The sequence below is a fragment of the Hesperophylax consimilis genome, chromosome 1, assembly GCF_061612785.1.
Source record: "Hesperophylax consimilis isolate HC1 chromosome 1, BYU_Hcon_1.0, whole genome shotgun sequence".
NCBI lineage: Eukaryota > Metazoa > Arthropoda > Insecta > Trichoptera > Limnephilidae > Hesperophylax > Hesperophylax consimilis.
The window spans coordinates 26,727,684-26,740,278 of NC_142836.1; the positions used below are offsets into that span (position 1 = coordinate 26,727,684).

Here is a 12,595-nt window from a genome sequence, read left to right on the forward strand (position 1 = left end):
CCAATGGAAAATACAAACTCGCCATTTGGTAAGGGGATAATGAATGAGAAGGGTTAAGGCGGGGGGGGGGGGGGGGGGAAATCGCAGAAGGGTGTAGAGGTCAGAATGTAGAGAGAATTCCTTAAATAGTTACAGATATGTGACTAATGGTATTTCCGGGAATTATTTTAAAATCGAAGACGTGGAAAAAATCGGGAATGTTCGTGAACTAACAGGAACTTCAGAGAGTAAAAGTACGAAGCTCCGATTCGTTCGTTTGATTAAAATAGTTTTAACTTTAAGTTGGCTTTTGTTGAATTAATCTAAAGGTAATATGTTAGAAAATGTAATTTAAGCTTCTCAAGTAATGAAAACATATTATTGTTCAACACCGCTTTTAACCGCTTTAGCGTTTTAGGGTCATATATGACCGGGCGTCCACCTTTAAAAAATGTATTTTTATCTTTTTTTCTATCATGCGGAAATATATAATTTTTTTGACTTTAGAAAGAAAAATAATATTTTTTTCCAGTTAGCCTCAAATATTTATACTGAATGCTATTAATAAAATCCTAAAAATAGCCAAAATAAATCATTCATATCATAGAAATAGTAATGATTTTCAATGTATACACCGGAAAGATAATGTAATCTACTTTCTTAAACAGATTTTTTTTACGGAAAATTAAAAAATAAGATGTATATAGCGCATTTGAAATACAGAGAAAACATTGCAAACTTTACAAAGATGTTGAAAGAATTATTTTTCATTCATTATTATACCCAGTATTAAAAACAATAAAAATGCAAGGCCTTATTGCAAGGCATTTGATAAAAAAATACTGTAATTTGTGATTTGTAATTTATTTGTTTGTTTCACTTCTCTGGTGGTAGGAAATTTTAATTGTGTTTTCCTAATTGCAAGTAATGCACACTCAACATAATATATATAAATATTCTCACCACAGTTATTCGTTTAATTTCATTTGAATAATTTAAATTAGATTCTAGTTACCTTTACTTTACATGGTGAATTTTAGGTTCTCACCTGGAGAGATCTAACTCAGTCTTCAATTTTGAGTACTTAAAATAAAGAAGATGAGAGTAATACGCATTGTATAAGTTATGTAACGCGGTTACATTATTAAGAAATTGTTCGTGTCAATCGCGGTTACATCATTCAGAACTTGTACGTGTCGACGCGGTTACATTATTCAGAACTTGTATGTGTCCGACGCGGTTATACATTATTCAGAACTTGTACTTGTCCAACGCGGTTACATTATTTTCCTATTTCCAATGGAAATGAATAGAATAAACAAAGCAGCGTTTAGTATTACCAATGAAGCGTGGGCGAGAATTCAATTAAATTAAGACGTCGACCCCTTTTCACATCAAAATCTGTTACCTACGATGCTAATTTATTTTTCAATAATGGATGGTGTAGTATTCCGCTTCTTTGGACTTCCCCCGAGCCCAACCACGAGTACTACCTTCTCTTAACCTCCTCCCGACTGAACTCCTTTCCCGTGAATTATTATTACCGGACGGGATTTTCCTCCGGGCAGTGGCCGCTTAATCGGGATATTTTATCGGAGGTATTTTGTGGTAAATATTAATAAAAAAATAAAATTTCAAAGAAAAATATCTCAAATTTCAAACACCTAATTTTTTAAATTTTCAAAAATATTTTCCAACTCCGATAAAAAAATTCTTAGAGTACTTTGAAACGCTTGAAATGTACAAAATATTAGCTGTTTAATCATAATAAGTATGTTATTTTCACTGAATTTGTGATGATAACAACTTTCTTCGGTATAAAAAACACAATGAAGCACAAGATGATCTGCCCTGGATGTTTACTTTTAGCTTCTATGTATATGGAAATATCAGTGATTTACCTACTCCTCTCGGATACATTCTTTTTTAACACTTATACAGAGTGTCCGGGGGTAAAGTGAGATAACTTCGGGAGGTGATTATATGTGATGGTAGAAGTAAAAAAATTAATAACTCTTTTCGAAATTCAGATGTTTATTTTCCAACATAAAAATATTTTTCCATAGAATAATATTTATTTCCCCACACAAACAATTCAACTTTTTTATCTAAAAACTACCATAAAACGTTGGCATTTCGAAAACATAGTTTATTTTACTAACTTTTAGTATTGTTTAGAATCACTCCATGAAGTAAGCGCACTTTCCCCCAGACACCCCCTTATTTATGAGAAATACCATATAATTCCTTTGTCAAATAAAGTGATTGTCCTGATAGGTTTATTTATAAAATAAGCTTTAAAAAACAAACGATATTTTGTTGAATTTTTTATCGGTTTGCAAAGAAAAAATTATTGAACAATATCAGATAAAAGAAATACATTTTTCGTGGCTGAAGAATTTAGCTGAAATTTTATTATTGGCCGAGTAGGGTTTCTTTGAAGTAGATTTGTTTTCAATAAAACAACGACGATTTCTAATAATTTAGTATTACTTTTGAACACTCGCTGTTTTCCTTTGTCACTTTAGAGCGAAATTATTTATGGAATTTCGTTTAATCTCATTTAAGATTAATTCACCGATTACATTTATTTCATCAAAATCGATTTCTGCTTAACTCTCACTTTTGCTTTATCAAATGCTGAGTTCGAGGTTTTCCATATTTATTGGCGTGCTTTAAAAAGTTCAATTTTATTTTAATAATATTTTTTTTAGTCTGAGAAATCTGCGATAATTGTTTGAAAGTCACCAAAAACAATTTTTGATTAAATTAGTTTCGCTCGCGCTTATATACGTTTAGCTAGGTTGAAAAATGTTCGACGACCAAAACGGTTTTTCTATAAAAATCCTACAGGATGTACAAGTGTTTAAAGAAAGCTGGTATTCTTATACACCGAATCTTTAAGCATTGGAAACTAAAAGAGACAGCTGCATAACGGTCAAAAGTGCATTCGTTTAATAATAATGTTTGTTTATTTCAACTGAACAGAGCGGTGCAATTCTCTGTCTGCAATATAAAAGCATACATATAAATAAATTACATGATAATAAAATAAAATACTAAACATATTTAGTACTTGTACTACGATGGATTGATGGAAATTTTCCATATATGGTGTAGAGGCGCATCCTTCCACTGGGCCGTTGCCTGGACAAAAGTCTTCTCCTATCTCCGCTAGTGACTCGTCCCAGCTACAAGGAAGCTTATTCAAATTGAAGATAAATTTATATATATTTATCTTCAATTATATTATGCACTGCCTGAGTTACGAAACAATGATCGAGCCACTTAGTTTAGCCATCGCTCACATTTGTGTACGAGTCGGGCGGTACTTTTGTTTGTTTGTTTTGTATATTTATTTAGATGTATGCAAATTTTTTCATACATCTAGTAGGCAAATATATAAAATGCAAATAAACATTTTAAAAAATACATTAAAATAAAATACAGTTCAAGATTTACAGTTACATTGGTTTACAAAATACGTTAAAAAATAAAACAAATACCTTCGTATATAATCATAAATAATAATATGTATAAAACATAATAGGAGTAAGTCAGCATCCGCAATTTGTGGGTTATATTTTGAGCTGATTTAAGTTCACGCCTAAAGGGTGAATTCATATCGGCATTAAAGTCTCCCAGAATTGCACAGTTAGAGTTGTATCTTTACTCGATTAAGATGAGCAATTTAGAGAGACAGGATAAATATTCAAGTAAATTATCAGTGTTTTCCACTGGAACGTTGACACATAACAACTAATGTTTCCTGATCTAGTGTGATATCAATCGCTTTTACTTTATTTCCTGGACTAGAACTCTTCAAGAATAGTAGTGAACATCATAATGATTGTTCGAGTAACCGCAAGTATAAGCGCAGAATTCACACACGCATCCACCCGTACGACGGACAGACGATCCGCAGTCCGTCTCTCCATCACTAGCCGATCCGGATCGGCTCGCCGAGCTTGACCTCATTCTTATTCGATGAGCGTCACGTCATTCAGTGATGGTATTTTTTCCCTAGATTTCAGTTCCAAATTTCCCTAGATTACGTAATGAGTTTTGCATGAGGTTAATTTCAAAGTTTACAGAATTCCTTATACAAACTAAACTAAAGTTTGAATAATTCCCTAGATTTGTGGTTTTATCCGTTTTACCTAATTTTTTCCGTAGGGAAATTTCCTTATTCCATCACTATTAGAGTGATGGAATGCGACGTTTGCCTCTCGAATTGTCTCGAATTGAAGTGTCCGGATGTCCACGTGTGTGATTCTGTCGGTAGATTTGGTCGACGAGATCGTATTGCAGATCCGTATGTGAATTCCGGGCATTAGTTTGCACCTAGCCATAGTAGCGTAATGGGTTGATTTGCAAGTCCTTCAAAAGTTAAAAACCCCAACGAACATTATTAAACACTGTTTGAATTAGGTATATATTATCGTATTATTGTACGTTCATTTTTCATTTCAGAACTGCCCGAGTCCGCACCCGTGATCACGGCGGAGAAGACGCGCGTTTCGGCGGGAGACACGCTGCGGGTGCACTGCACAGCGCCGCCCGCGCACCCGCCCGCTAACCTCACCTGGCTGCTCAACAGCGTGCCCGTGAGTATCTGACATCTTATAGGCCTCTCTAATATCATTGCGGAACTGTCCAAGTCTACCCCGTGATACAGCGTGTCGGCGGAAAGAAAAATATTCATCTTTTGAAAAAAAATGTTGCCAGATAATCAAAGAATCAGAGAATCAAAATAATATCTACATCTCTAATGTTCAAAACATCAGAAATCACTCGATAAAGTGTCTAGAACGTCTTATTTTATTTCAAATTTTGCAGAAAAATCCTTTATGTCTGAACTGTGCTTATTAATGCGTTACTAACAAAGATATTATAATATCTTTGGTTACTAACATACAATACACTGGCCTCCTAAATTAGGCTCCTTTTTCACCTGGTGAGGGGCTATTGAAGAATCCTGTAATATATAAATGTATACATTTTGGAACTAAAATTAACTATCATTTAGTAATACACATCATGGTAAATATCCTTCAACAGTTTGATATATAAATATCAAGCCTATTCGTCTCCAATAAAACCCTGGCTAAGAGCATACTTCAGCACACCTGAGCCGGTCAGTGTATTAAGATAATATTAGAAGTTATTAATTTGGCTCCTACGAACATAATATTTATGTATTCCTTTCCTGGATAACTTGCCTTATACAGGGTGTTAAGTGACGTATTTGATTAATTTGACCAGTGATTCCCGACCAAAGATATTAGAATAATATCTTTGTTCCCGACATTATTTGGAGTAAAAAATGATTACGAAATTTATTTTTGGTTTTTTTTTCAAAACAAAAATTTTTTACTGCCACTGGTCACTCAGTGGAATAACCGAATAGCCCCTCACCTCAACCCTAACTGTATTGGAGAGTTAGGGTATTTACTGATACTACTCCTTCTGATTTTCGAAGTTTTTAAGTTGAACATTTTATACTCCAAATGATGTCATAATACCTTTTATAGTAGGTACCTACAGATTATTCAATAATTTTCACCGAGGAAAACAAAGCGTTGGTAAATCATTTTTTTTTAAATAATAAGTACAAAGTCTCCTACAATATAAAAACAATGTTCAGAAAATATCCAAAATACCCGGATTTTTATAAATCCACGGAATCTTCTCTAAAAATTATTCATTATCTCCAGCAGTCCTGACACAAATAAATCTTAGACTAAAATTAATTATGAAAAGATACAAAATAAACTTTTTTCAAATAAATTACAGTGATCATATCCTGCTGACAATTTCCTGTTGTAAATAGAACAGACCGACATTAATAAATTGTTTGTGTAACAACAAGGAACGACAAGTATATGTTAGGTTTATCCATATCTGAGATAAGAAATTTATCAACGTTTACACTGTCTGCTTCTCAGTTTCCTCAAGAAGATGCGAAAATTCCAAGAAAATATATTCAAATATTATGAAAAATTACAAGCGGGCCGCTCGGCTGTCAGTCTTTTGTGATGTTGTTTCCCCCGAGTCGCAGGCAGACGTATCTACAACACTTCATGCGATATCCCAGAATGTTTTGAATCTCCCATAATGTCCCAAATGTCCCGAATTTCACGAATTTTCCAGTACTCAGGTATATGCTGGGAGCGGGAGGTGTCATAAATTTATCGGCCGGTCACTGAAGTACTAAAGGTTGGCGACCTTTTTTGGTTGACTACCCGGGCAAAGTCACTAGTTATTTTCAGATTGTATGGAAAGTAAACATGTTTACTCATGGGCAACGCTCTCAGGAAGGATTCAGATTGAAAAGGGTTTTTTTACACATTTTGCTGCGTAGTTATTTTCACCAATAAATACAAAATTAATAAAATTCATGTTTCTGAAAAGCGCACATAAAATACAAGAGATCTTTTTTTTGGTATAACTTAATGATTAAAACGTCAAATTGTTATATTTAACTATTGAAGACAAAAGTATGAACGACTCTCCAACGAAAATTTGAAATAGAAAATCAGAAAAAGATTCAATCCAATCTAGGAAGATATGATTCGGTCTCATCGAGGTCAATCCACTAAGATGGGACCAATTCTTTTTAAGATTTGAACAGAGAATTTTTACAAATTTGACATTGAAACCCGCCAATATTTATCGTCAGTGTATATTTATGATATAACTCATCAAGATAGATTTGAATATTTTTGATTAATAATTTCTTCAATGTTTTGCATTCAAAATATTAAAGATCCACACACAATTACCGCATAATAGTAAGCAGTTATAATAATAAAGTAATTAATTAATTATTTAACCCGTTTTCTAAATTAATACTTTATTTATATTATTTAGCGTTTCCAAAACACCCCCGTTAGATCAATTTTTGTTTCCGGCTGATCGAATATAATGAGTAGTTCCATCACATTTAAATAAAACATTTAAACCTATTATTATTTTAAATTTACCTACCTAATGTATTTTTATTGAATATTTAAAAGAATTGAAATACAAAAAAATTGGGTTCAAATTTGTATAAATTAAATAATTAAATTATTGGCAGCAAGCATGCACTGTGTGGCTTGCCATATACAGCGAGTATGAGGACGTGCAAGATGCATTCACTTTGTGGCTTGCCATATACAGCGTGTATCGGGACGTACAAGTTTTAATCAGTGATTCATGAGTTAATTTGGAGTATTAAAATTTATGCGACATTTTGATTTTTGATGCATTTTTTTGCCGCCTACAAATTTTAAATTGGTATTAGGTTAGCTTCTCGGTCATTCGGCAGGACCAGCTTAGGGAGTGACCAGCGACGGCATGTGAAAGTTTGTATGATTGTTAAAATATTAAAAAAACTAAAAACAAAATAACCAGAGACCAAATGCCATGTATACTTTTACTCCAAATAAGCTTAGAAATAACTGATCAAAACATGTCTGGTATAGTATAGTATATTGTTACACATACGTTAGTTTTAAACCATTTTAATTTTAAATAATTGCCAGATTTCAGAAGTACCCAAACTCTCGATCTTCAGGACAATATTAAAATGACAGTTCGAATTTCCATGAACGGTTCTATCTGGAATGGGGAAGAGTTATTTATTTTCTAAATTGTTGTTTTCTGCAGTTTAATATAAATCTTAAAACTTTTACTTATGTAAGATATGTGTGAGATTATTGTAAATTTTTAGACTTCGAAGAAGACTAAGATTAAGAAAAATATGTCAATGTTAATTTTTATCTAATTTTGACTATTTATAATTTATTGGTTACTTCCGGCTTTTATTTTTGATTGAAGAGAAGAATAAACGAAGATCCAAGTTCACACTTCCTTTTTCTCTAAAAGCCCCTCCACACATCTCTTCCAAAGATGACATAGGCCCCTAGGGAAAGAATTTTCCTCGGGGCCAGGATTTTCTAAACAATTGTACTATGTATCATAAATACACACATTCTGCGTAATATTATTCTTGACTAAACTTTCTCAAAAATATCAACATTTTTGCTGAAATACTGTTTCAGGAAAGCTTACTAATTTCATTAAATTTTCTTTTCACACAAGCTTCAGTGGTAAATCGACGTAAATAAGCTCATAAATTTCAAGTTAAAGTTTCCGAAGTGCCCATAAATATTGTGGTGAAAGGAATATCGATTCGGTTAAGTAATATGCATTTATATACGTGTATCTAATGCAAGAGATAAATTCCCATTTGCCCGAAATGTTCGGGACTTGGCGAACATTGCACCCTTTCCTGTCGCAGCAGACGAATACCTCTTACAGAAAACAAATTGGGAATGTAGTGAAACAAATAGCCAACTGCTGAACTTATCAGATAGGTAATGTAGATTAGGATTCAATTGGCTAAACTTCTTGGAACCAATCATAAAGCTTTCGAGATCTTTACTTTGCTCTCAACCACGAACGAGCGGGCGCCGGCGTGCAGTTAAATGGCCAAAGATAGGCGCTTTATTCGTGTTTTACTTGAGGTATTTCATTTGAACCGTTACAGAGTTATTTCAAATACCATAAAAATGCAGGGAATATCGACCATTGTAATATGTTTGCATAAATAAAAGAACGCCTTTATAAAAGCGGTTGGTTTTTATTGCGAGTAAAACTCCTTGTATTCGTCCAAGGTCAGTCAGTCAGTAACGGCTCTGTGACATCGGGGCCAGTGAGCAGGACCGCACGCTGGAGGGAAGGCTCTCCGGGACTGGCTGGCAGGCGGGCTGGCTCAGTCGGCAACGTTCAGTCCCCTCGATCCATGGAATATCGACTCTTGTATGTTTGCATAAATGAATGCGTCTTGAGAAAGACGATATATTCGACATTTGTAATTTGCATATTGAAAAGAACGCCTTTATAAAAGCGGTTGGTTTTATTGCGGGTGCAACTTCTTGTATCCCTCCAGGCTCAGTCGGTAACGGCTCTGCGGGGCGCTGGCTGGTTCAGTAGGCAATGGCAGATCCCCTCTCCGAGGCTGGCTGCTAGGAAGGCTCAGTGAAGCCCGAGGCAGGGGCGCCGCGACGTCGGGGCGTCGTTGGCTTGTCGGTGAGCAGCGAGTTCAGCAGCAGGCAGTTGCAGTAGACAGCGGAAGTGGAGCGGGGGGGGGAACCGGGTTGAAATCAAACACAGTGTGTTGGTCCCGGGTAGCGAAGCGGGTCAGGCAGAGCGGACAGCAGGTGTTGACGGTTCCATGGTTTAGGAATTTATTTTTCTGGCGTGAGTTTAGCCGTGTTATTACATGGACCAAGTTTATCTCAGAAACAAATGAATATTTTACAATATTATGCCTTATCTGCCTCTGTCGCCTTGCCAAAACCACGTCGTCGCAATATTCTTTATTTGGTTATAATAAGACATATTCTACAAGATAAGTGGCCAAATCTCTGTTACATTTTCAGAGTTTCGCTGAGTACATAATTATCTTACGTGTAACATATTTTATTTCTATTCGAGCTTATTTAATTAACATGCAAGTATCTTTGTACAAAACTATTTAGTTAACATTGTTTCCTATTATTAGAGGAAAGGTTTGCAAATTTGTATTTTTTACAAATCCTTTGGATACACGTGGGCCGCTCAAGCAGGTTTTGTGCTTAGCCAATCAGCGGCTGCCTAGCCAGAGTAAGATGGTTGCTTGAGTTGAAGCGAGATAACTGCTTTTTAGGTCCGAGCGATAAAATTTACCGTTAAACGGCAGGGCAGGTTTTTAAACATGAGTTACCTTTATGTAAGGCAGGTTTATCAACATTAGTTTTATGGAAGGTTTTACATAGTTTTCGACAGTGGTAAATATGATGACATTTTGTTGTGTTTTTTTATAATTGATGTACATTTTATATTGATGATGCTGATGATGTTCGATACACTCCTTCCCGTGCAGTAGTGGCTGCACCCAGCTATTTTTTCGAACGTGTCAGTCCTCGGTGGTGGTCGCTGCATCCGTATCCAGTGATTGAGTGCGTGGTCACTCCTCCCATCTGGCCGTGGTGTTTACTCTCAGGTCTTGCTTGTTGGTTCTCGGTTCCGGGGAGCGGCTGCAGGGTGACGCCCGTGTGCTTTTGCGTCGGGGTATCGGTTGTGGGTTTTGAGTTGTTGCGTATCCGGGGGAGAGGGGAATTTCAGGCCGGATGTGCGCTTAGGTGCGCGCTGGAACTGTGAAGGGGCCAGAGTAGTATCCGGCTAGCTTACTCTGCTGCATATTTTGGTGACAAGCCGGACATCATGTAGTCACGGGGATTACTTTGCGGCATATCCAGGGGCCGGCATTCGAAACCGGTACGGTCACTGCAAGCTTGTGGGTGACAGGCTAGCCATCATGTAGTCACGGTTCACTGCATATCCGGGACCGGCATTCGAGGCCGGGACGGTCGCAGCAAACACCTGACTGACAGGATGGCCAACATTAAGTCACGGTTTGCAGTATATCCGCAACGATTCGAGGCCGGGATGGTCGCCGCAAACTAGTGGGCGATAGGGTGGCCATTATGTAGTTGTGGTTTGCTGCATATCCGGGACCGGCATTCGAGGCCAGGACGGTCGCAGCAAACACGGAGGTGACGAATCGGGCTGCGCTCCAAATGGTGTCGGCTCTCGAGATGTTACGTATCCGGGGGCCGGCATTCGAGGTCGGGCCGGTCGCTTCAAGCTCGTGGGTAGACGTAGCCATCATATGTGCGCTCAGGGGGGCTCTGGAGGTGAAGGTGGCCCAGTGTAGTAGAGGGGCCTGTCCAACAAGGCGGGCTGCGGTACTGCGAACTCGGCAGCTTGGCGGCAAAGTGTTTTATTTTATAGGCCTGCAATCTGTTTTGCGTGCGTCCTCCGGCAAAGCGCACGTAATGATCCCCAGTGTACTCGAATTGTGTGTCGTCATCTTATCGGAGTCCTGGGGATACGGATCACTGTACGGCTGGCACATCGTATAAGGTAGTAGGGTACCCCGTCTGTAGGCGGTATCACTGGTTGCATATGTTTCTGGCCGCCAGCGCGCTCGGGGTGCATGTTTTACCCCGGCTGAGTAGATATTCTGGCTGTCTGGCGGGCAGGCTGGCACCTCTCACGGCTTTGCGGGCTAGTGCAAGCAGTGTGAGCGTTGTTTGGTTGCTCACCCGGGCAATGTCACCGGCGATGTTACTGATTATCACCGGCGGTGTCACCGGTTGCGCAGGACCCATGCGCATTGTACCGCGGCTGATTAGATATACTGGTTGGCTGTCGGGCTGTCCACTGTAGAATTTGAGTAGGTACGACACCGCATCCGAGATGTCACCGGCAATGTTACTGGTTGGCACTGGCGATGTACTGGTTGTCACCGGCGATGTACTGGTTGTCACCGGCGCACAGGACTCGTGAGCATTGAACCTCGGCTGCTTAGGTATACTGGTTGGCTGTCGGGCTGTCCACTGTAGAATTTGAGTAGGTACGACACCGCATCCGGGATGTCACCGGCAATGTCACTGGTTGGCACTGGCGATGTATTGGTTGTCACCGGCGATATACTGGTTGTCACCGGCGACGTTACTGGTTGCGCAGGCCTCGTGCGCGTTATACATTGGCTGGGTTGGTATACTGGCTGGCTATTGAGCTCCGTTGTAGAGTTTGACAGACAGGTGCAAGCCGTGTGGGCATTGTTTGCTCACCGGAGCGGTGACTGCGTGTAATCACCGCCGCCGGGATGTCACTGGTTGCGCAGGCCTCTGCTCTTTATACCTCGGTAAGCGACAACAAGCTCAAATAAACCCGAGCCATGTGGGGCCCGGGGCCAAGGTGCTGCGACATCGGGGGCAGTGAGCAGCGAGCACAGGGGGGCCCTAGGCACGTGGGCCCGGAGAAGAGGCGCTGCAACATCGGGGCCTTGGTCACCGGCAAGCCCGGGGCAGGGGCGCCGCGACGTCGGGGAGTCGGTCACCGGCAAGCTCAGGGAAGCTCGAGGCAGAGGCGCCTCGACGCCAGGGCGTCGTTGGCCTGTCGGTGGAGCCCGAGCCAAGAGGGCTCAGGGTATGAGGGAGCCCGAGCCGAGAGGGCTCAGGGCTCGGTGGGAGGGGGGTGCCCCTGGACTGCTCTGACATCGGCTGGTGTTCCAGCCAGCAGAACCGCACGCTGGCGGGAAGGCGGTCGGGAGCCGGCGGGTGTCTGCTTTCAGGGCGGGAAACCGGCATCTTAGATGACTTCCGGGTCTCTCAGCCACTGCAAGGTGATGACATCTCCACCGGGGCAGGACTGAAGGCGTGATGTGTGGATCCGGCTCGAAGGACCACTTTGTACGGGACGTGTTCTCCTGCACAAGAAAAAACTGTAAAATATAAGCACCGGCACACATTTACCTTTGTCCTTTGTAATGATTCAAATAAAACACTTGAGGTATTTCATTTGAACCGTTACAGAGTTATTTTAAATACCATAAAAATGCAGGGAATATCGACCATTGTAATATGTTTGCATAAACAAAAGAACGCCTTTATAAAAGCGGTTGGTTTTTATTGCGAGTAAAACTCCTTGTATTCGTCCAAGGTCAGTCAGTCAGTAACGGCTCTGTGACATCGGGGCCAGTGAGCAGGACCGCACGCTGGAGGGAAGGCTCTCCGGG

At 39.5% G+C, this 12,595-nt stretch overlaps 1 protein-coding gene across 3 annotated transcripts in view; it reads left to right on the forward strand.

The window, feature by feature from the left end:
- The window catches only part of LOC149426545 (uncharacterized), a 142,424-nt gene that overhangs the window by 112,392 nt on the left and 17,437 nt on the right, over positions 1 to 12,595 (forward strand). For all 3 annotated transcript variants that reach the window (XM_089637378.1, XM_089637387.1, XM_089637396.1), the window contains exon 5: positions 4,453 to 4,586. In XM_089637378.1, the coding sequence (XP_089493504.1) occupies positions 4,453 to 4,586 (134 nt within the window). The remainder of the gene's footprint in view (positions 1 to 4,452; positions 4,587 to 12,595) is intronic.